The sequence below is a fragment of the Arvicola amphibius genome, chromosome 10 (genome assembly GCF_903992535.2).
Source record: "Arvicola amphibius chromosome 10, mArvAmp1.2, whole genome shotgun sequence".
In the NCBI taxonomy this organism is placed as follows: domain Eukaryota; kingdom Metazoa; phylum Chordata; class Mammalia; order Rodentia; family Cricetidae; genus Arvicola; species Arvicola amphibius.
The window spans coordinates 88,207,151-88,231,682 of NC_052056.1; the positions used below are offsets into that span (position 1 = coordinate 88,207,151).

General features: G+C 44.3%; 1 protein-coding gene across 2 annotated transcripts in view; it reads left to right on the top strand.

Annotated features, from left to right (window-relative positions):
• Tpst1 (tyrosylprotein sulfotransferase 1) overlaps positions 1-24,532 on the top strand; it is a 65,023-nt gene that overhangs the window by 18,158 nt on the left and 22,333 nt on the right. For both annotated transcript variants that reach the window (XM_038345274.2, XM_038345273.2), the window contains one exon: positions 11,156-12,104. In XM_038345274.2, the coding sequence (XP_038201202.1) occupies positions 11,260-12,104 (845 nt within the window). In that variant the 5' untranslated portion in view covers positions 11,156-11,259. The remainder of the gene's footprint in view (positions 1-11,155; positions 12,105-24,532) is intronic.

Below are 24,532 nucleotides of genomic sequence, written 5' to 3' on the forward strand. Positions count from 1 at the left end.
CAACGAAAGAGGGCTGGAGAGATGGCGCAGCAGTTGAGAGCTGGCTGCTGCTCCAGAGGACCTGGTTTAATTCCTAGCGCCCACGTGGTGGCTCACAACCATTTGTAAGCCTGGTCCCAAGGGGTCCAACATTTTCTTCTGGCCTCCATGGGCATCAGGCCATGGGTGGTTCAGAGACACACCCATACACACAAAATACGTCACTTAAAGATGATTTTGTTTCTGTTTACTTGTAGTTCTTTGTTTTATTTTGGTTATTTTGTTAAATATTTCTTTGTTTCAGATGAATCTATAGTAGTTTAGAGAAGCCTTAGGGAACACTTTGCTTCATATTTACCCATGGGTTCCTGGTTTTATCCTCACCTACTGTTCATGTATCCACAGCATACTGGATGATGATGGGTTTTCACCAAGATTGCAGTCTGCTGGAGTAAACTAACCACTTACAGTGGTCTGTCTGAGTGAACATAAGATGTTTTTACCCAGTCGTTTGAGGTTGCAGAAAGGGGAAGTGGTTGATTTGGGGCTGGAGGATGGGAAAAAGAGTACCCAGACACAGCGGCCCTCCCTGAGGAGATGTGTGAAGGAAGGGGAACAGCTCAGGAGGCGAGCACAGGCAGTTGTCAACAAGCTGGCGCTGGTGTGAGTAGTCCTGAGGTGAAGGTGGGGGACAAGGGCCAGCGTGTGTGGGCGCCTTGGCAGCTAATCTTTAGAAGGGAGAGCCTTGCAGGTGTGCTGTTTCCTCTGCTCCCTGCACCTTCCTTCCATAATTCCACTCTGATTGCCGTGAAAGGGTTTGTCACTGCTCGTGTTCTGTGAATGAGTAAACTGTGACTCAGTGCTTTATCTCATGCTAGGGACTCAGACGGAGCTCAGCTCCCCTCTCCTGTGACCACCTGGCTGTGAGACCAACTCGGCGCCCTCTTCTCCTTTCCTTTGTCTGGATTAGTTCTACAAAGTTGCTGGGAAGGCATAAGCTTATTTGAGTGGCCAAATGGAAATAAACTGTTGGATCAGCTCTCCCTTGTGTGTGTGTGTTTGCGCACGCATATGTGTTGATTGCCATGGGTTATAGCTGACTGTTAGACTTGAGTTGAAGAATCCAAAAGAGGACTGTGTCAACAAAATAACCTGCGTGTGTGCGCACATGTGTGTGCACGCGCGCCATGGTGCACTTGTGGAGAACAGAGGACAACTTTCTGGAGTAGATTCTATCACCTTTACACTGGATCTGGAGACAGAGCTCAGGTATCAGGCTTGCATCACTGGGGGCAAAATGGATCGTTACATTGAGCCAGCAGTGATCCTTGCTGAGTTTCAGCAGGTCAGCTCACTAGTTTCTTCCTCCACTCACCTACCCTCCAGAGTTCTTTTGTTTGTTTGTCTTGTTTTTTCCAACACAGGGTTTCTCTTTGTAGACCTGGCTGTCCTGGAACTCACTTTGTAGACCAGGCTGGCCTCAAACTCAGATCCACCTGCCTCTGCCTCCCAAGTGCTGGGATTAAAGGTGTGCGCCATCACCACCTGATGCCTCCAGTGTTCCTTAACACAACTCCCAGACATTATTTTATTTAACTTGAACTTTCAAAACTGCTTGGGCTTTTAGCTTGTATTTTCCCCGCCGTGAAGTGTATCCTGGATGTTAGGGGCAGTTCTTAATGCCTGGCCAGCTCTCATTCCTCATGACCATAGCATGGCTTATTGAGGTGTGCTGCCTCCAGTCAGGTCCATCCTTGGAGTTCTTTGTCTGGGGTTGAGGCCTCCTGAGCTTTCCTTCTTCCATGTCAGCGTATCTGTAGGTGTCACCCTTGTTCACACCATGGTTGGGCATCCGTGTCGGTGCAGCCGCATGGTGTAGCTTCTCTCGCGTTCCTAGGAGGAAACCTCACAGCAGCTTCCTGCCCTCTGGTCTTACAGTGTTCCTGCTCCTCTTCCACACTTACTCCATGAGCCTTAGCTTTAGGAGTTGTGTTGAAGACGGGAGATGTATTCATTTTTATGTCATGCATATGGGTGTTTTGCCTGCATGTATGACATGTGTATCATATGAGTGCCTCATGCTCACTGGAGCCAGAAGAGGGGGTCAGTTCCCTTGGAACTGTAGTTATAGACAGTTATGAGCTGTCGTGTTCTGGGACTTGAACCCAGGTCCCATGGTATAATTTGATTTCTAATTGATCTTAATAATAAAAACCCAGAGTCAGATATTAGGGGCTGAAAGTTGAAAGATCACAGCAGAGCAGCCAGCTACTAGCTCTTACTTCTACGGATCCTCGGACCAAATGGGTATCCTGTCTCTACAAGTCCCCAGACTGAGTGCCATCTCTATGAAACCTCAGACTGAATCCTGAGCTCCTGACTTCTCCTGCCTTATATTCCTCTCTCCACCCAGCCATATCACTTCTTGTCCCCACCTCCCAAGTGTTGGGATTAAAGGTGTGAGCCACCACTGCTTGGTTCTGTTTCTCTTTTAGGCTGATTCAGTCTCGCGTAGCCCAGGGTGGCCTTGAACTCAGAGAGATCTGTCTGCCCAAGTGCTGGGATTAAAGGTATGTGCCACCACTGCCTGACCTCTATGGCTAGCTCTGTACTCTGATCTTCAGGCAAACTTCATCTGTTACAGCACAAACAAAATATCACTACACTCTAGAAGAGTAGTCAGTGTTCTTAACTGCTGAGCCATTCCTGCCCCCTACCCCCAATCAACAAAAAAACTACAGAATCCATAGCAGGGCCAGCAAGATGGGTCAGTGGAGACACTTGACACCAAGCCTGTCAACCTGAGTTTAAGCCCAAGAAAGGAAAGAAGCAACTCCCTCAAGCTGGCCTCTGATTTCTCCACATGCACAGTGTGACATTTTAATTTCACTAATTTATTATGTGTATATGTATATAGGAGAGGTAGTGGACTTGTGCCATGGCGTGTGTGTGGAGCATAGAGGATAGCTTGCAGGAGTTTGTTCTTCTATTTTAATGTGAGTGTGGAGAATTGAATGTAGATCATCAGATGTGGCAGCAAGCACCTTTACTCATGAACTCACCTTGCTGGCCAGTCATTACTGGTTTTATTTTATTTATTTAATTCATTTTGCTTGTCTGTTTGTTTGTTTATGTATTTATTTATTTGTTTGTTTATGTATGTATTTATTTATTTATCTATTTGAGATAGGGTCTCAAATATGGCCTTGACTGGCCTGGAGGTTGCCATAAGGCGCGAACCCAGAGAGACACAGTTGCCTTGGCCTCCTGAGTGCTGTGATTAACTGTGTCCCCCACCACATCTGGCAGTGCTGTTTTTAATATTTATCTATTCTATGAGTTTGGTGTCTTGCCTGTTTCTGTGCCTGTGCACCACATCCATGCAGTGCCCACGGAGGGCAGAAGAGGAGTCGGATTCCCTGTGCCTGGAGTTCCACACAGTTGTGAGCCACCATGTGGGGGCTGGAATCAGACCTGGTTCCTCTGGAAGAGCAGCCAGTGCTGTTCACCTCCGAGCCATCTATCTCTCCAGCTCAGTGCTAAGTACTTTGGAAATTTTGCGGAGATTTTGGGGAGTGAGGGTAGAATGCTTGCCTAGCATGGACAGCCTTTTCCTTCTCTCCAGGACTGATCATAAGCAGTGAAAGAGGAAGAAAGGCAAAGAGAAGCTCTCTGGCCTTCCGAAGGAGCCAGTGTCCTGTGGACCAGTTCTGGTCAGAGCGTTAAGTTATGTTTTACAGCGTGTCAGTTCTTTTGTCTTCCTCTTGAAGCTAAAAATGAAACTAAGCATTGTCAGGTCTGTTCTGGTTATATTTAGCCTTATCTCTGCAAAGGCCCCAGCTGAGAAAACACTGCTGCTACTTTTTTGAAAAGAAATGATGCAACATTTAAGGTGCTGGGAAGAGGCCTCTCTCTTATCACACGGATGTCCATCTGCACTTGCATGCATACACTGGTAGGATGTGTACGGAAATGGTCAGGCCAGCCTTTACTGTGCTTTTTTCTTTTCTCTTTTTTTGACTGACTTAGCCTTTCACAATTTCATATATATAATATATAGTATATATAAAATATACGAATATAACATATTCATATAATATATAGTATATATAAAATATACGAATATAACATTCATATATTATATAGTATATATAAAATATACGAATATAACATATTCAAATATAATATATGTAGTATATGTGAAATATTTGCAAATAATATATTCACATATATAAAATATTTCATTATACCCTCCCATTATACTCTCTTAGTTCCTTCTCCCACTGGACTCTTTCTTCCCAACAAGTCCTCCTACTTCAATGTCTTCTAAAAAGATTTATTTTTATTATTTTAATTATGTATATGGGGGCAATATGTGAATGTGTATGCAAGTGTCCACAGAGGTCAAAGCTATTAAGATTCCCCCTGGAGCTGGGCTTACAGCCAGTTGTAAGCTGTCCTCAGAAAGAACAGTATGTGCCCTTTGTTTGCTTGCTTGTTTGTTTGTTGAGACAGGGTTTCTCTGTGTATTCCTGACTGCTCTGGAACTTGCTCTGTAGACCAGGCTGGCCTCAAACTTACAGAGATCCTCCTGCCTCTGCTTCCTGAGTGCTAGAATTAAAGGTGTGCACCACCACTGCAGGCCAGTATGTGCTCTTAATCACTGAGCTGTCTCTCCAGTTCCTGCCATGTCATTTTTTTCTTTTTAGGGTGTGTGTGTGTGTGTGTGTGTATCTGTGTGTATCTGTGTGTGTGTATCTGTGTGTGTATATCTGTGTGTATCTGTGTGTGTGTGTATATCTGTGTGTGTGTGTGTATCTGTGTGTGTGTGTATACGTGTGTGTGTGTATATCTGTGTGTGTGTGTATCTGTGTGTGTGTATCTGTGTAGGCCTGGATTCAATGGTGTCTTCCTCAATCTCTCTCCACTTTATTGAGGCAAGGTCTCTCACTAATTTGGCGAGTCTTAACTGGCCAGCTTGCCTTGGGGAATCCCTGTGTCTGTTTCCCAAGTGCTAAGATCACAGGCAGCTACCATGCCCGCCCAACTTTTTATGTGGGCTCTAGGCTCCGGCTCTCACACTTGCCTGGTGAGGGCTTTAGCCACTGAACCATATCCCCGGCCCCATGCTTTCTTAAAGGGCTACTTGCCAAAGCTTTGAGAGGAATAACATCAGGGTGTGAGTAGGGCCCTCATGCTTGACACTGTCTCCTAGCTAGAGAACGTTGCTGCCAGATGGGTCCTTTTGGAAGCTCACTGGAGATGACTACATATGATGAGCGCTGTCTTTCTTTCCACTACGCCTGCTGTGGTGGAGGTGGAGCATAGACAAAGTCTTTGGGCTTTAGGGATTGAACATCTTTTGGAATAAATATAATATGTAAGATAAAATGCAAAAGGACATTCGAAGATTTGGTGAGACCTAGGGAAGTGCTGAGAAGAACATACTGCCTGAGCCTCAGCTTGGTCGGTTGTGAAGCGGGGTGAGCCCAAGGCCCCTTGTAGCAGAGCTGCACGCTGGACCTGTGGTCTTCCAGTTTGAGAAACATCCAAAGAGAAAGTCAAACTTCATAAGTTAGTAAAAATAAGGAGAATGTTTTGCAGGCACGAAAGACCCTATCTTGGATTGTTTTGGTATTTTTGTCTGGCTAACGTGCCCAAGTGTTCCTTCTGTCCTTAGCTGGAGCATCCATTTGGTGACCGTGAGGGCCTGTTAAGTGTGCAAAAGTCACATGTAGGGTCACAAAGATCTATGTTCTGAGACATATTCTGGTAGTATCAGTATACTCAGGCTTGGTAGTTGAGATGGTAGTTGAGATGTTTAGTGGGAAATTGGTAATGGTATAAGATACTGTAGGCATCAGCCATGTTAACCTTTTCTTTTTTTGAGCTAGAGTCTCTAGGTCAGGTTGGCCTCCAAATCCATATGTAGCTAAGGATGGCCTTGAAGTCCTCATCTTCCTGCCTTAGCTTTTAAGTACTGGGACGGCAGCCATGGCCATCTTGTTTATTTTATTTTTTCTTTTTGATTTTTTGAGACGGTTTAGCCCTGGCTCTCCTGGAACTCTGTCTGTAGACCAGGCTGGCCTTGAACTCAAGAGAGAGATTCACTCTGCCTCTGAGTGCTGGCATTAAAGGCATGCGACACCATGGCCAGCTCACCTTGTTAATTTTTGGTAAGCATCTACTTTTTATTTTTGATTTTAGAAGGGTAGCTAGTTGTTTGTTTTTGTTTTACAACTGAGTAGATTTCCCCCCCCCCCCCCCCCCCCCCCCCCCCGCCCGCTCATGGGGATAGAAGCCAAGGCATTATGCATGCCGGGCAAACACTACCACTGAGTCACACCCCTGCCTTCAGTTGACTTTCCTTGCTGCTAAGGTAACTTTGAGTCATCTGTCATCTATTGAGTCCCGACAGTTGTCAAAAGTTAGCAAGTTAAATATAATTTCAAATATGAATAGTGTACGTTTTTATCAGAAAGCCTTGCTCGATTAGAATAATTCTGTATAGTTTTACTTCTCTGCTTTCCTGTAACATGCTCAGAAAGCCCTGAAGCAAACGGAGCACGTTAGGAAGACACTCCTGTGACAACCCAAAGATAAAGCAACCATTGTTAAAGCCCTGAAAGTTAGCTCTGCTCTGTTTCACTGACTTGAGTGTGCTTTGTCCAGATCTCAATCCATTTGGCAAATTTCATTGAAGGATTTGTGAACTAGACTTGAGAACTTTCCTAGGATCATTTCTCCGTTGGCATCAGTAACACTTGTCGTTCACTTCGTCCACTGCCACTGGACCCCCACCGCTGAGTGCTGTTTGGTCAGTTCACTTCCTTGTTTTCCATGGAAATATCACAGTTCCCCTCAAATTTCCCTTCATTAAAAAGAAAAAACGGGAGCTTGGGAGACGGCTCAGTGGTTATGCTCCTGCATAACATGGATTCTGCTCCTGCACCCCTGTCAGGCAGATGTCACAATTTCCTGCAGCTCTAGTTCCAGAGCATCCAGCACCCTCATCTAGACTCCTCCAGCACCTGCGTACACACACACACACACACACACACACACACACACACACACACACACGTGTACCTTAGCATAGATTCTGAGGGTGGAAATGTGCTAGTGTTTTCAAGGCAAGCATTTTGCTCCTTGAAATATCTCTCCAGCCCTCTGTCTTTAAACAGTTCCCCTTGAATGCCCTGTCATGGCACATGAATCCTGGGTCACGGTCTCTTGCTATTTCCAAATAAACTCATTGCTCTGGACAGTCTCTGTTTCTGTTAGTCATTTTAGGTCGGCATCATTCCAGTAGCTTTGTAGTTCTGAAACTTCAAAGTGGGAGTCCTTCAGCTTTATTCTTTGTCAAGGTTGTTTTGGCTAGAATGAAATCTTATGAACCTAAGTCTGATCAAGTGCCTCTTGCTTACAATCAGTCACATTTAATGACTCTGCACAATCATCAACCTGACTCGCACTGTAAGGTTTGGAGTCCAGCCCCGCCTGCTTTTGTCTCTTCATCTGCCCCCTTGTTTCCTGCCTTGTAACTACACTGGCCTTTTCTCCTTGACAGTGTTCGAATGCCTTCTCAACATGGGTTCTTGAGCTCGGCGTGCCCTTCACTTCACGCTACCTCTCTCCTACTCATTCTTCAAATCGTAGCCTAAGTGCCACTTTGAAAGAAAGACTGGTGGCTGGAGAGATGGCTCAGTGGTTAAGAGCACTGCCTGCTCTTCCAGAGGTCCTGAGTTCAATTCCCAACCACCACATGGGGACTTACAACCATTGACTCACAACCATCTATAATGAGATTAGATGCCTTCTTTTGGCCTGCACACATGCACTGCAGATAGAATACTGTATATATAATAAGACACTGTATACTTAATAAGTAAGTTATTTTTTTAAAAGGAAAGACTGATTTGAGGGAAGGCTTTAGTAATGTACTTGACTAGCAAGCACAAGGATGTGAATTTGACCCCCAGAATCCATGTAAAAAAACGCCGAGTGTGGTGGTGCTTGCTAGTAATCCCAGTGCTGGGAAGGTAGAGACAGGTTGAGCCTTGGGGTTCACTTCACTGGCTTGCCAGTGTGACAAGTGGTAAGTTCCAGGCCAAGAGAAATCCCTGTCTCAGGAGGTGGCTGGTGCTTCTGAGGATAACACCAAGGTTGACCTCTGACTTCTATATACAGACACTCACATACATCACACACACACACACACACACACACACACACACATGCACACATGCACACATGCACGCACACACGAGGACGAACATTGAGTTGAGATGTCTGGCACCAGCTGGTTATTTGGCCCTTTGGTTCTTTGTTTGTTTAATGTGCAGTGGTGTTTGACATGCATGTCTGTGTGAGGGAGTCAAATCTACTTGAGTTACAGAGAGTTGTGAGCTGCCATGCAGGTGCTGGGAATTGAACTCACGACCTCTGGAAGAGCAGGCAGTGCTCTTAACCTCTGAGCCATCTCTCCAGCCCCCTTCTTATATTTTTTGATGTCCTGCTGAGTTATTTCCTGTATGCTTAAAATTGTCATGCTGTGTGTCATCCTTGGGCCTTTTGTCATTTGGGTGAAGCAGACCCTCAGCTCTATAGAATGCCCCCCTTCTAGTTTGGGACGGTCACCATTATCCTTATAATATAGTTCTAATTTCATCAATCAGAACGTTGTTGTTCCAGGGTTGACTCTTACTGTTTTCTGTTGGTCTTCTTGCCATTTTTTCCCCTTCCCATATACTCCCTTTTAAATTAAATCCTGGGATAACATCTTAATAGTGCCTTCCATATAATGGCTACTATTTTGTATTAAGACTTTTTAATGCTGTATTGCTACCAGTTGTCTTAATTAATGCTTTTTATTTGTAGTATTTTTTAAATTAAGTCAATCTTTCTTTTAATCTCAACGTATTTTTCAGGGTTCTTTTTTTTAAAATATTTGTTTATTTATTATGTATACAATATTCTGTCTGTGTGTATGCCTGAAGGCCAGAAGAGGGCACCAGACCTCATTACAGATGGTTGTGAGCCACCATGTGGTTGCTGGGAATTGAACTCAGGACCTTTGGAAGAGCAGGCAATGCTCTTAACCTCTGAGCCATCTCTCCAGCCCCCTTTTCAGGGTTCTTGACTGAAGTTGTGTGCAATGCCTGACAGAATACTAGGCACTCCACTACATCAAATGGATTAATAAATGAATAAACGAAAGCCAGATCTTGGTTGGTATAGCTCACTGAGACCATTAAACCATTTTTAGTTATGTATTCATTTTTAGAAAACAGCTGTGTTGAGGTGTGATTTGTGTGTCATAGTACTCCCCATTGTTAGCGTTCACGCCAGTGACTTTATTAGATTAAAGTTGGGCAACCGTGACAACAGAACAGTCAGGAATTTCATCTGCTGGACAAAGTCCACACTGCCTGTTGGCAGTTAAATTCTTGCTTCTGCGGACTGTTCTCTCTGTAAGCTTGTCCATGTAGATACACTGTATACTGTGTGCGGGTGTTTGATTAGTGTGGGCTTAGACCTCTGAGTTATTAAGCTCTTCCACCTGTACATCTGGCCTGGAGCCAGGGAGCTGTCAAGTTCAGGCTGCTTGTACATCTACGTCTTCCTCTTGCGTTCCCTTCCTTTCCTTTTTCTTTTTCTGTTTCCCTTTCCCCTTTCTTCTTTAGTCTTTTTCAGATGGTATCTACTAGTCCAGTCTGACCTAGAGCTCAGTATATAGCCCAGGCTAGCACCAAACTCCTGGCATTTTACCTGCCTCAAATTTCTAAGTCTTAGGATTATAAATCTGAGCCATACAGACTTCTCCATTCCTGACTTCTTTGTGCCTATGTTGCTCAGCCCGTGCCATAGCCTCAGCCGTCTAGAGTTGCTCACTTTGTTCAGCTTGACAGTGCACTTGAGAACGTGTCTTGTTCACCACCTCAGATTAGCAAGCTCCCCTCCACTTAAGAGCAAAAGCTACCAGTGCCAACTGTCTGCTGTCCTGCTGCCCATGTGACCTACTGAGCTGGGGGATGGCAGAGGTACAGACTCGCTGTTCTGACCCGCTTTTATAGTGTTCAGTTGTAAATGTTCTTAGGTTGTTTTAGTCCTTTGATTTCCAGAGCACTGAAAGGCCCAGTTGTTAATCAAGCTATAATTGGCGAGGGGAAGGGGGATTGGCTGCGTTGTCACTGGGCCAGAACTGGAAGTCCTGACTCTCAGAATATATTCTCCTCCTCCTTTTCTAAGATTTTTTAAATTTTTTATTTTATGTGTGTGGGTATTTTGTCTACGTGTGTGTGTGTCTGTCTGTATGTATATATCACATGTGCCTGGCACCTATGGAAGCCGGGAAAGGCCATCAGATCCCCTGAAACTGGAGTCATAGATGATTATTAGCCACCATGTGGGTGCTAGGAATTGGACCCATGTTCTCTGCAAGAGCAGCAAGATGGCTCAGCCGTCTCCCCAGCCTAGAATGTATTTTTTCTCTAGTATATTCAATCATTTCTCCACATAGATTTTTTTATTACTGTTTTACTTAGCATCCTGCTGAAAAACAGAGCCAGTAGGGTATGTTTAGAGAACACGGACACACACACACACACACACACACACACTGACACACATACACTCACACTCATACTCTCTGGGGGTAGGGAGGATGGAAGAACTAGAAAACTGATATATGTGTGTGTGTGTGTGTGTGCGTGTGTGCAAAGCAATTTGAATACAAGTGAAATGTATTAAATATTTGCTAAATTTGATGTTAAAAATGGTTTTGTTTTTCTGTTGTGAGCCAGGTGCATAGCTTCATGTTTGTTAAATAAAAAAAAACTGTTTCTAATTATAAGCATTTTTGTTTGTTTGAGGGGATGGGGCGCTCTTCTAGAGGGTCTTCTTGGTAGGCCAGCACTCTGCCGTCAAGCTGTATTCCCAGCAGCCTTTTATTTTGAGACAGACTTACGAAGTTGCCCACGCTGTCCTCAAATGTAGACTGGCCTTAATACAGTCCGCTGGTCTCAGCCTCCTGTACCATGTTGCTCACTGTTTGCTCACATCTGTGGGTCTTATGTTCTTAGGAGAGTCAAGCATCCAGATCGCTTCTGCTGCTTTCTGGCTAGAACCATTGCTGACTGGTACAATCATAATGTAATCTTTGTTTTTCTACCAGATGCTGACCATCTTTCTGAAGTAAAATCTCCATGGCCTGAACATTTCTTGACAAAAATAATTTTGAGTAAAATATATATTTAAAAAGAAGATAACCACATCAAGATGGTGGGAAAGCTGAAGCAGAACCTACTTTTGGCATGTCTGGTGATTAGCTCTGTGACAGTGTTTTACTTGGGCCGGCATGCCATGGAGTGCCATCACCGAATAGAGGAACGTAGCCAGCCAGCTAGACTGGAGAACCCCAAGACGACTGTGCGAACTGGCCAGGACACCAAAGCCAACAAAACATTCACCTATCACAAAGATATGCCTTTAATATTTATCGGAGGTGTGCCCCGGAGTGGAACGACGCTCATGAGGGCTATGCTGGATGCACATCCTGACATCCGCTGTGGAGAGGAAACCCGGGTCATCCCTCGAATCCTTGCCCTGAAGCAGATGTGGTCCCGGTCCAGTAAAGAGAAGATCCGCCTGGATGAGGCTGGCGTCACCGATGAAGTGCTGGATTCTGCCATGCAAGCCTTCCTTCTGGAGGTCATTGTGAAACACGGGGAGCCAGCGCCTTATTTATGTAACAAAGATCCTTTTGCTCTGAAATCCTTGACTTACCTTGCTAGGTTATTTCCCAATGCCAAATTTCTCCTGATGGTCCGAGATGGCCGGGCATCAGTGCATTCGATGATTTCTCGAAAAGTAACCATAGCAGGCTTTGACCTGAACAGCTACAGGGACTGCTTGACCAAGTGGAATCGGGCCATAGAAACCATGTACAACCAGTGTGTGGAGGTTGGCTATAAAAAGTGCATGTTGATCCACTATGAACAGCTTGTCTTACACCCTGAACGGTGGATGAGAACGCTCTTGAAGTTCCTCCATATTCCATGGAACCATTCAGTTTTGCACCATGAGGAAATGATCGGGAAAGCTGGGGGAGTGTCTCTGTCAAAGTGAGTACATGCAGTGTTTCTTCTTCTTTCTGACCCTGTATTCAAATGATAAAGATGTAGAAGTGTGCCATTCACTTAGGCCACCCCCAACCCCCCACCTCCCTACCCCCTACCCCCACGCCCCCACCCCCAGACACAGAGACAAGCTTCTGTGAGTTCAAGGCCAACCAGGTCTGTGAAGTGTTGCAGACCAACCAGTCAGGGCCACAGAGACCCTGTCTCAAGAAAAAAAGAGAAAAGATATACAGTGTATGTTTGTGTGTGTTTTCCATTGGTGAGGTTTCTTTTGTTTGTTCGCTACCAGTTTATTTTCTATCCTCCCGTTTTTATGCACACTGTTTATTCATACATATAGTGATTTGTTTGATTCGTCCAAACCCAAGTTACATGCAGTGAAAAGCTGTTGTCACCGACCTCAGGATGCAGTGACCACCATCCACATTCAGTGGCTTCTGATTCTTAGGCATTTTTGCAAGTAAGAATAATTGGCTATTTTGTAGCTTGTATCATCTACCAAGTGAGTTCAAAACATTTAGATTTTTTTATTCTTTCTCTTTTTTCTTTTTCTTCTTTCTTTTTTCTTTCCTTCCCTCCTCGTCCTCGTCCTCCTCCTCCTCCTCTTCCTCCTCCTCCTCTTCCTCTTCCTCTTCTTTCTTCTTTCTTCTTCTTGTTTCAGACTCACTTGTTAGCTGAGAATGACTTTGACCTCTGGTCCTCCAGCCCCTGCCATCTGGGATTTTAAGTGTACCCACCAGGCCCAGGTCATGCAGTGCTGGGGAAAGGGAGGTTAGGCAAACCCTGTGCTGAGTCACATCACCAAGCTGAATTTAGAAAATGTCACAGGGATGGATAAGGACATCATTATCTCCTTCAGGTAGGAGTTTGATCAACCACAGAAAGAACAAGGCTAGACTCCAGAGCTTGCCCCTGGTGGGCTCTTGTATTTTTCCAAGGGACTGAACCACATTCCTTGCTTCTTTGGGTATGTGTTTTTACAAAAGGCTAGACAATCTCCAAAATTTGGGCACCTAGTTCATATAAGAAGGTTGTTAGTTCAGTATGTGTAGAACAGGGATTGTAGCATTGGTGAGATGTCAGTGTCTGCTTTTTTCCTCCTGAACTAGCTGTCCTAGCACTCATTACCTGTTGGTGACGTTTATTCCTACAGTGAGGTCATGTGAATAGAAGTTGCTGTTACATTCAGGAGAGTAGGGGCTGGAGAGATGGCTCAGCGGTTAAGCGCACTGACTGCTCTTCCAGAGGACCCCAGTTCAAGTCCCAGTACCCACGTGGCAGCTCATGATTGCCTGAAACTCAAGTTCTGAGGAATCTGACACCCTTACACAGACAAACATGCAGGTGAAACACCAATGTACATAAAATACAAATAAATAAATTTTTGAAAAATTGAGGAGAGTAAATTGGTTATACTTAAATTTCACTTTTATTCCTATATATTCCCCTATAAAATTAAGATTAAAAAAAGCAGATCACATACTTCCAGTATACAGTGGTACAGAATATACATCCCGGCTCCACAGTGTAGGGAAGTGGGCACAGTGAGGAAATAATGGACCAAAGCAAGACCAAAAACCAGTTAGGCTAACCCCAAACTCTGTGTGCTCTCTTTTTTCTTTGTGTCTGTGTGTGTGTGTCTCTGTGTGTGTGTGTGTGTGTGTGTGTGTGCGCGCGCGCGCATGTATGCGTGTATGCACACACACGTATTTTCTGGTGATCTTAATATTTCATTCTGGAAGTTCATTTATCTTTAAAAAAAAGATTTGTTTTATTTGTGTGCTATGTGAGTGCAATACCAGTAGAAACCAGAAGAGGCTATCGGGTTGTCTGGAGTTGGAGTACCAGGGTTGTGAACTGCTCGACATAGGCGCTGTTGGCCAAGCTTGGGTCCTTCCCAAGAGCAGCAGGCACTCTGACTCTGACAACTCTCCAGCCACTTGTCCATCTTGTCTTCTGCAGCAAACTCCTTTACTAGTTAAAAACAATGCATGGTACTTACTTTTCAAATTTTGATTAGATGATGGGTGTGGTGGCATATATCTTGGATCTCAGAGCTCAGGAGACAGAGTTTGAGACCAGCATGACCTATATAGTGAGTTCCAGGCAAGCCATTTGACACCCTGCTTAGTTGAGATCCTTCCTCAAACAAAACAAAACCCCCCAAAAACCTATCAAAATTTTATTTGAGGTTTTTGTTGTTGTTGTTGTTGATGATGATGTCATAGCTTGGGTAACTATCTATGGAATAGCTTTTAAATGTGTTTCATAATCCTTGATTTATTTATGTTTTGTTTGATTATTTTTCTCATTACTCATTACGTATTTCTGCTTATTTGTGCGCCAGACATTGTGAATATTACTATTTTGGGTCTTGGATATTTTTGTACTTTCTATAAATACTCCAAAAGTATTGAGCTTTGTTCTGGAGTTCATTTAAATTACTTGGCCAGATTGGGTATTTAGAATTTTGTGTCTATGGTTTATTTGCTGAGTCAAAGAACTGCTTTATGCTTTCTATAAATAAGGCCTTCTTGAGTACTGTCTACTGGGGAGAGTTTCCCACCTGCTGGGTAGGAGCAGGCTCATAGAAGGGCTGGACAGAATTCCCTATGCATTGTTTTGCATGTTTTCCCCCTTATCACAGCCCCAGAATCACTCTGTCTCTGTTCTCAAAGCTCCAGCCACTTGCCTTTCGTTGTACTTTCTGTTCCATTTTTTAAAAAAGTGTCTGCTGACCCAGCCTTCATGGTGGGACATGTATCATGTAGCCCAGAGTGGCCTGAGCTCCCTATATAGTTTTATCAGTCAGGGCTCTCTAGAGTAACAAAACTTATAGAATGATTCTCTCTCTCTCTCTCTCTCTCTCTCTCTCTCTCTCTCTCTCTCTCTCTCTCTCTCTCTCTCTCTCTCTCTCTCTCTCTTCCTCCCTTCCTCCCTTCCTCCCTTCCTCCCTCCCTCCCTCCCCCCCTCTCTCTGTGTGTGTGTGTGTGTGTGTAAAGAGGATTTATTGGAATGGCTTACAGGCTGCAGTCAAGCTAACCCAACAATGGCTGGCCGTGAATGGAAAGTCCAAGACTCTAGTGGTTGCTCAGTCCACAAGACTGGATGTGTCGGCCTGTCTTTAGTATATGCTGGAGTTCCGAAGAAGGAGGTTCCAGTGCCAGTGAAGGAATGGGTGTGCTAGCTAGCAAGGCCAGGGCAAGCAGACAAAGAGCAAAAGCTTTCTTCTTCCATGTCCTTTGATAGGCTTCCAGCAGAAGGTATGACCCCAATTAAAGGCGGGTCTGTAACTGAGGTTTCTCTCCTGTCCACCAGTTCTCAAATAACCACTCTGAGACTTAATACTAGTTACTTAACTTAAAACTGTTTGGCCTGTTAGCTCAGCCTTATTATTAACCAACTCTTACAATTTAAATTAACCCATTTCTATTATTCTATATTTTACCATGAGACTTGTTGCTTTGTTACCTCACATCTTGCTTCCCCGACGGCTCTCTCACTTCTGCCTTCTTTCTTCCTTTCTCTCTGCTTGAATTTCCTGCCTGGCTCTATTCTGCCTGGCCATTGGCCAAATCAGCTCCTTTATTAACCAATGGTATTCATAGCATAAAGAAGGGCATCCCACACCATGAATCTTCCCACCTCAAGATCAAAGGTGTGTGTCTTCCTGCCTCAGAGGTTCAGACTAGAATTGGATTTACCCATTTCAAACCAAGCGAAAGGTCTCTCACAGGTGTGCCCTCCATTTCTGTATTGTAGTTCACTCCAAATGTAGTCAAGTTGACAACCAGAAGTAGCCGTCACAATAGTCAAGCATGGTCTTGAATTTCTGGCCCTCCTCTTATATTTCTGGACTGTGGGAACTTCAGGAGCATGCCAGCAGTCCCATCTCGTCTTCCTATTGTGCGTTAATATGTTCTGGTTTTTATAGTTGCAGCTCTCCTGTCCTGAGTGCACAATTTTCTGCTCTGTCTCTGTAACATGATTGTGTTACTTTTCAGTTTGTATTCCTAATGTGTAGAGGCTGAAGGAAACCTAAGGCTTTTGTTCTTTCAACAACTGTGTCTCAGCCATCTTGGCTGCTTGTGTGATAACAGCTTCTGGACTCCATGCAAGGGTCATGGTTACTGCCGTTTCATTGAAATCCAGTATCATTTATCACATTATTTGAGTGCAGACTTCTCTGTTACTGTTTTATCATAGGTTCACAACATTGTAAATTTGCATTAAGTTGATTTAATAGGAATTGAGGAAAAAGGCATCTTCAAATGGTTTTAAATGTTTTGCTGGGGACTGGAGTGATGGTTCAGTGGTTAGAGCACTTGCTGCTCTTTCAGAGAACCAAGTTCAGTTCCTGGACTCCGGGTGAATGATTCACAACTTCTCCAGTCGGGGGCTCTGATGCCCTCTTCCGCCTCCACTGACAGTTGCGCACATGAGGTGCACACATACAATCAAATAAATATCAGTACATCTTCAAAGTCAGACTGAAGTGAGGCTGGGAACTGGCTGTTCTTACTGACTCTCATGATGGCTTACAGCAGTATGTAATTCCAATTCCAGGGGGATCCTAAGCCCTTTTCTGGCCTCTGTACATATCAGGCACACACATGGTGCAATACATACATGCAGGCAAAACATTCATATACATACAATAAAAATAAATCAATCATAAAATGTTTTCTGGGGACCAGTGAGTTATCAGCAGATAAGGGTGCTTTCCATATCCACGGTGGAAGGAGAGAGCCAGTTCTCCCAAGTCCTCTGGCCTCCATGCTCTTCATTGTACGGTCACCTCTAAGAATGCATATGATAAAAATTGATCTTGAAAATGTTTCCTGGGCAAGTGAGATGAACCTGGCTAAAAGTCAGTCTTGTGTTCAAGGCTGATGACCCGAGTTTCAGTCTGATCCCGGGACCCAACTGGTAGAAGAAAACTGACTCCTTACATGTCCTCTGATCTTCATATGTGCAACACACACACATGTACACACATGTGTACACACACACGTGTACACACACACACGCTCACACGCAAAATAAACAAGTGATAATTAAAAAACAAAATATTTTGCTGTTTAGGGTGACATCAGAAAAAAGACGATGCAGGAAAGAACTGGGATTTTCCTCTTCCATGTGAGAAACACACACACACAGCCTACAGGAAAATAACCAAACCTGGGAGAACCAAGTTTTTTAGAAATCTAGAAATTACACAAAAGCTCAGAATATCTAGGGGGGGCGGAGAGATGGCTCAGCAGGTAAGAGCACTTGTTGCTCTTGCAGAGGAGCCCTGGGTTTGGTTCTCAGCTCTCTAAGCCTTTGATAACTGTCACTCTGGCTACAGAGAGTCCGACACTCGTCTGGCTGCAGCAACAGTGCATGACTGTAATGCACAGGCATACATGCAGGCAACACTCATACATGTAAAATAAACATCTATTAAAAACATCTCGGGGAGTACTTATTCATAAAATATCTGAATTTCATGGAAAGGGTGATACTTATGGGTTTTTTTTGTTTGTTTGTTTTAATTTTCCTTAGCCCTGACCATCATTCTGTCAGCTGGGCTGAATGGACAGCCTGAATTGGTACTTGTTTGCTTTTTTGGTAGTTCCTTGAAAAGCTTTCTCTATTCCTTTTGACCCAGAACTGGTTCGCCCCTGAAGCTGCTGAGAATATTGAGGGCCTGTTACCAGAAACATTTAGGGGTTTTGGCATGCTGCCTGAGGCAGTAGATAACAATGTGGACAAACTCCAGAAACCCTGAACATGCACAAGGACTCTGACGTGTTCCTGCCAGCGCAGACGGCCAAGGTCCTGGACTTGCGTGCATGCCTGGAGAGGACTTCTGGCTGGTCCCAAGGCTCCACAGAAACAGAAAACAAAAGCAAGGGCAGAGTTAGAAACTAGCTGCCTGAATGCTGTGCCCCAAACACACACAGAGCTCTTGTGGGGTTAGGCAGATAAAAAACTTTATCTAGTCAGGCAGTGGTGGAACAAGTCTTTAGTCTCAGCACTCAGGAGGCAGAGGCAGGCGATCTGAGTTCAAGGCCAACCTGGTCTACAGAGTGAGTTCCAGGACTGCCTGAGCTACACAGAGAAACCCTGTCTCAAAAAACAAACAGAAAGAAACTCTGGTTGTTGGCTAACCACCAGTTTGACACACACAGACTTCAGTGCCACACATCAAAAAAGAAACGCAGACTTTGTAGAGTCCATTCTGAAGAAAATTATACACTAAGCAACAACTAGGGCAAAGTGGAGTGTGTGCTCTTTGATGTGAGGTACGCCTATGTGCTGACGCCCATGCTCATGTGTATGTGTGTCTGTGGAGAAGTCACTGTGGGTGGTTTCTCAAGTGCAGTCACCGTGGTTCTGAGCCCCAGGGATCTGCCTGTCTCTCTTGCTCCAGCTCTAAGATTGTGAGCACGTGCAGTTTTACATAGGTTCTGAGGATCATACTCATCTCCACACTTGCAAGGCAAACGCTCCATGGATGCAGCCAGCTCCCAGGCCCTGAATAATTTATTTATTCATTTCTTTTTAAATTAACAACAAGCCAGGAGCAGGTAGATCTCTGTAATTTCAAGGTCAGCTTGGCCTGGTGATGGTGAGTTCCAGGACAGCCAGGTTTATAAAACCCTGTCTCAAACAACAACAAACAAAAAACCAAAAACATCAACCTAAATCCAATTATGAGCCTGTTGGTTTCCCTTGCTGCTTAGTTGGGTTTTTTGTTTTGTTTTGTTTTGTCTTGTTTTTGTCTGTTTAACCCAAGCCAGGGTCATTTTGGGAAGAGGGAGCTTTAGTTGAGAAAATGCCTCCCAGGGGCTCTGCAGAGATGGCTTACAGTTAAGAGCATTTACTGCTCTTGTAGAGCCTGATTCCATCCCCAGGCCCAACACAGTGCTTTACAACCATCTGCAGCTCCAGTTCCAGGGGATCTAACACCTTCTGATTTCCACAGCCCTCAACACATGTGGTGCACATACATGCACTCAGGCAAAACAGTGACACACACAGAATAAAATGAGTAAGTCTAAAAAATAAAGAGAAAACATTTGTGGGACTAATGATTGTTGTGGGCAGTACCGCCCTTGTGCAAGCCGTCCTTGGTTCTGTAAGAAAGCAGGCTGAGCAAGCCATGGAGAGAGCAGTTCAGTAATCAGTGGCCTCCCGTGGTCTCTGCTACAATTCATGCCTCCTCCAGGTCCCTGCCCTGTTTTAGTTCCTGCTCTGACTGCTCTCAGGGATGGACTGTGATTGGGATGTGTAAGCCAAATAAATCCTTTCCTCCCAAAGTTACTTTTGGTCACGGTGTCTTATCATAGCAACAGAAAGCAAATCAAGACAGTTCACATACGGGATTTTAGTTAGCATTTTAGCACTGGCCCCTTGTGTTACTCCTGAAGTCCAGAACAGGCTCTGCAGAATTGTAAGCAGTATTGAACCGCAGTGATTGTCCCTTCATGCTGGAGGGCCAAAGCCAAACATGCTAGTGAGGGAACATTTGAGAAATGGGATGCAGTGTTTTTACAACCACATTAGGTTGTTAAAAAAAAATGAAATCAGATTTGCTGTTTGCAAAGAATGCAGGGCTGGCTGGCCACACACCAAGATGTTGCTCCACAGAGAAAATAAGACGACCAGGGACGAACTGCAGTGCGGCTGCTTTGTCTCCACACAGAAGAATAAAGGCTGAGGCACGGCCCGCGTGTGGGGGAGCTGAAGAGTAGACCGCGGGAGGCTGTTTTCTCCTTATTCTTGCGTTGACTGTTCCTGTAAACTGAGACATGCCCTTTGTTTCTGAAGAATAGAAGCAGATTTCCCCAGTTTCTTCTGTTCAGTAGATGAGGAGAAATAATCAGATATAAAATATTTAAAGAAGTCATGAATATGCGTTTTTATTCATTTCATTCTAGAGACAATCACTGATTTTATAGGATGGATATTGAATTTAAACAGATTGATTAGCATCAAAGAAATTAAAGGTGAAGAGATGTCATATATAAGGTGATCATAACTAGATTATTTCCAGCCATTAGAGAACAGATAGTCCTAATGCTACATAAATCATGTTAGGTCATGAGAGAGGGAAGGATTGTGGCTGACACCTGTAATCCGAGCGCATGAGCTAGAGCTAGGAGGATCAGGAGTCAAGGCTGCCGGGGTCTGATATATGGAGAGTTGGAGGCTGGGTGACTGCTGGCTGTGATGAGTCAGCCTGACCAAAAGCAAGTTGGGGAGAAAGGGTGTATTTGGCTTACACTTCTACATTGCTGTTCAGCACCAAAGTCAGGATAGGAACTCAAACAAGGCAGGAACCTGGAGGCAGGAGCTGATGCAGAATCCATGGAGGAGTCTGCTTATGGTCTTGCTCCTCCTCATGGTTTGTATAGCCTGCTTTCTTATAGAGCCCAGGACCAACAGCCCAGGGATGGCACCACCCACAGTGGGCTGGGCCTTCCCCATCAATCACTAGTTTAGAAGGTGCCCTACGATCGATTTTATGGAGGCATTTTCTTAGTTAAGTTTCTCACCTCTCAAATGACTTCAGTTTGTATCAGATTAACATAAAACTACACAGGACAGACACCAATGGGGCTACTGAAGACCTTATCTCAAAAGCAAAGAAAAATCAGGGAAGGGGGTGGAAAAATGACTCAGTAATTATTAGGGAGTACTGCTTTTGCAGAGGACCCGAGTTTGACCCATGTCAAGGCAATTTGCAACCACCTGTAATTCCAATTCCAAGGACTGTATTATGTGTTGTTTTAATGTCAACTTTCCACAAGTTGGACTCACCTGAGTAGGGAACCTTACCCGAGGAACTCTCTTGTTGGCCCTGATTGATGTGGGAAGACCCACCCCACTGTAGGCGGCACCTTCTGGTGGGAGCCCAGATACAGGGACGGGGAGACTCTCGTTTGCTTGGCTTCCCTCCTGATGCTGGGTGGCTTTGCCCTTTGGTTGCTGCTGACTCCTTAGATGGTGGCAGAACCCAGCAGCTCTCCAGGAACCTTCTAGGCTTCTGGCACCTGATTGGGCAGTGAGGCAGCCTCCCAGGAGACTGAGTACTGGTTGTCATCCTCCCAGTGAGAGACAGCTATTGAGGCATTCATCCTCAAGGACCAAATAGGTCTGGAGAGATGACTCAGCAGTTAAGAACACTTGCGGCTTTTCCAGGGGACCTGGCTTTGACTGCTAGCACCTAAACTTCAGTTCCAGAGGATCCAGTGCCCTTCTCTAACTTGTGTACACGACCACACATGTGGGGCACAGACATGCATGCAGGAACGGACCCGTACAAATAATAACTAATTTTTTTCTTTATTTTTTTGAGACAGGATTTCTCTGATAAGCTCCGGCTGTCCTGGAATTCATTTTGTAGACCAGGCTGGCCTCAGATTCAGAGATCTGCCTTCCTCTGCCTCCCAGGTGCTGGGATTAAAGGCGTGTGCCACCACTGCCCAGCTGTAAGAAAAATTTTTAAATCTTTAAAAAATTGTCATTTCATGAAACCTTTATTTAGTCACAGTTCGCAGTGGAAATTGTGGGAAGGAGATATCAGATAAATTTTTTAAATGTCTGCCAGATGCTCAAACCAATGAAAGGAATTCAACTGTATATCAAGACTGTTAGGATATCATGACCAAATAACTTTTATTTTAGCAATGTCAACGTAATTTACTCAATCTGTGAATTAAAGAATAAAGACCCACCTGATTATATCGTTCAGTTCTGAGCTTTCTTGGTTAAAATTTATTTGTCTTGAGGAAGGAAGCGAGAAAACTTTAAATGTAACTATGACTTTTATTTCCTGCATTTTTATTGCACATCCTATTCCGTGCGAGGTAGTGTTCCCCACGATGGGCCTTAGCGCTAATGAGACGGACAAAGCAAAGCTTCCCCCCCCTCCTCGGACTCTTATTAGCACTGAGAAGCCATCCTATAAATACGTTGAAAGACAAGCGAAAGGTGTGTTTTGTGAGATGGTAATAAACACTGGATGACAAGCAATAAGGCAGGGAGATGGGTATTTGTGAGAAACGGCCGGAGGAATGTCAGAAAAAACCTGTGACATTTGAGTGGAGGTGTGCGGGATAAGTGGATGAAGCAGACAAACAAAGCAAGATAAAGGCTCTATATGAAGTAAGAAAACCGTGTGTTAGAGGCTTTAATGAAGAAGAGAAAGAAAGAAAGAGCAGAGATGAGAACAGGAGTTGTAATCTGCCTGGCTACATGTGATGCCCTGTCTCAAAAACCAAATGGTAATAACCTGACATGTCTTAATTACCTTTATCTGCAGGTTTTCCAAGTGCTCCATTCCTTTCTTTACCACACATTTACATTTTAAAACATTTTTATTTTATGGCTTTACATTATATGTCCATGTTTGTGTCTTGGTGAGTGTATGTCGCATGTGTGCTGGGACCCCTTGGAGGCCAGAAGAGGGCTTGGTGTGAGTGCTGGGCACTGAGCCCAGATACTCTGCAAGAGTAGGAAACACTCCTAACTGCTGAGCTGTCTACCACACATTGAAGGTTTTATTTTATTTGTTGAGAGAGGCGCACTGTGTAGCCTTGGCTGACCTGGAACTAGACCTAGCTAGCCTCAAACTTAACGGAGATTCACACTTCCTGAGTGCAGGGTATGTTTATTTTTATGTGTTTCTATGTCTCTGTGTGTGTGTACCATGTCTATTTGGGCCTGTGGAGAATAAGAAAGGTTGATGGAGCCCCTAGAGCAGAGTTTCGACCCCTTAGGGGTCAAATGACCCTTTCATGGGAGTTGCCTAAGATGACTGGAAAACACAGATATTTATGTTAAGATTCACAACAGGCTGGATCGATGGCTCAGCGTTTAAGAGCACTGGCTGCTCTTCCAGAGGTCCTGAGTTCAGTTCCCAGCATCATATTGTGGATCACAGCCATCTGTAGTGAGATCTGATGTCCTCTTCTGGCCTGCAGGGATACATGTAGACAGAGCACTCGTATACGTAAAAGTAAATAGATCTGCAAAAAGATTCATAACAGTAGCAAAATGAAGTAGTAATGAAAACAATGTATGTTGGGGGTCACCAGAACATGAGGACTGTATTAAAGGGTCGCAGCATCAGGAAGGCTAAGCACTGCCCTAGAGCCACGTGTTGCACTGGCTGGAGGAGTGCGGGTCTCCTGCAAGAGCAGCAGCAGGGTTACCTAGAGCCATCGCCAGCCATCTTTTTAACCATGTACTTTATTTTTGAAGGATACAGGCATAGTAGTCTGAAATGTTATTTGTGGCATGCTGATTCCCCCCACATTTTTCTCAGTTCTATACTCTATACCAGTTGGCAGCTGAACCTAGAGGCTTAGGCAGGCCCACAGTCTGAGTTGGCAATGTTATTCATCAGTGCGTGGTTCTCTTTCTTTTGTGATGTTAGCAGCTCTTGATCTTTGGTGCCTAGATTTATCAGTTTGCTCTATCTTGCATCTTTTCATAGTCTGATTTCTATTTCTCTTTCATATGTTAGTTATAAAATTTTATTATCCCACTGCTGGTTTGTTAGCCTTTGTTCATGATTCTTTGTGTGCACATGCCCACATGTGTAAACAATTATGTTATAAATATCATCTGTATGTAGCACATTTTTACTTTTAGGTTTATATATTTTGCTTTATGTGTATGAGTTCTGTCTGCGTGTATGTATGTTCACCATCTGTGCGTCTGGTGCCTGTGGAGGTCAGAATAGGGCGCCACCTGGAACTGGAGTCACAAATAGTTGTGAGTTGCCATGTGGGTGCTGGGAGGTGAATATTGCTCTTATGCAAGAATAAGTGCTCTTAACTACTAAGCCATCATTCCAGCCTCCAATATAACATGCTTTTAAAAAGATTTTATCTATGCATATGTGTGGGTCTTTGTGTACACTCATGTGCTCTGTGGTGCACACCCAGGCCAGAAGGGGATGTTAGATCATCTGGAGCTGGAGTGACAGGCAGTGGTGAGCCACCCAAAGTGGGTGCTAGGACCTGAACTTTGGTCCTCTTTAAGAGCAACAAGTGCTGTTAGCTTCTGAGCCGTGTCTCCAGTCCCATAGCACCTGAATTTTTGGTATAGGTACATTTAAAAATATTTTAGCTGGGCGGTGGTGGTGCATGCCTTTAATCCCAGCACTTGGGAAGCAGAGGCATGTGGATCTCTGTGAGTTTGAGGCCAGCCTAGTCTACAAGAGCTAGTTCCAGGACAGGCCCCAAAGCTTCACAGAGAAACCTTGTCTTGAAAAACAAAGCAAAAACAAACAACCCCCCCCAAAAGTATGTTTGTTAGAATTATTAAAATTACATGTATTTATTTATGTGTGTGTCTGTGTATATACACATGACACTGTGTATATATGGAACTCAGAGGACAACTTGTAGAAG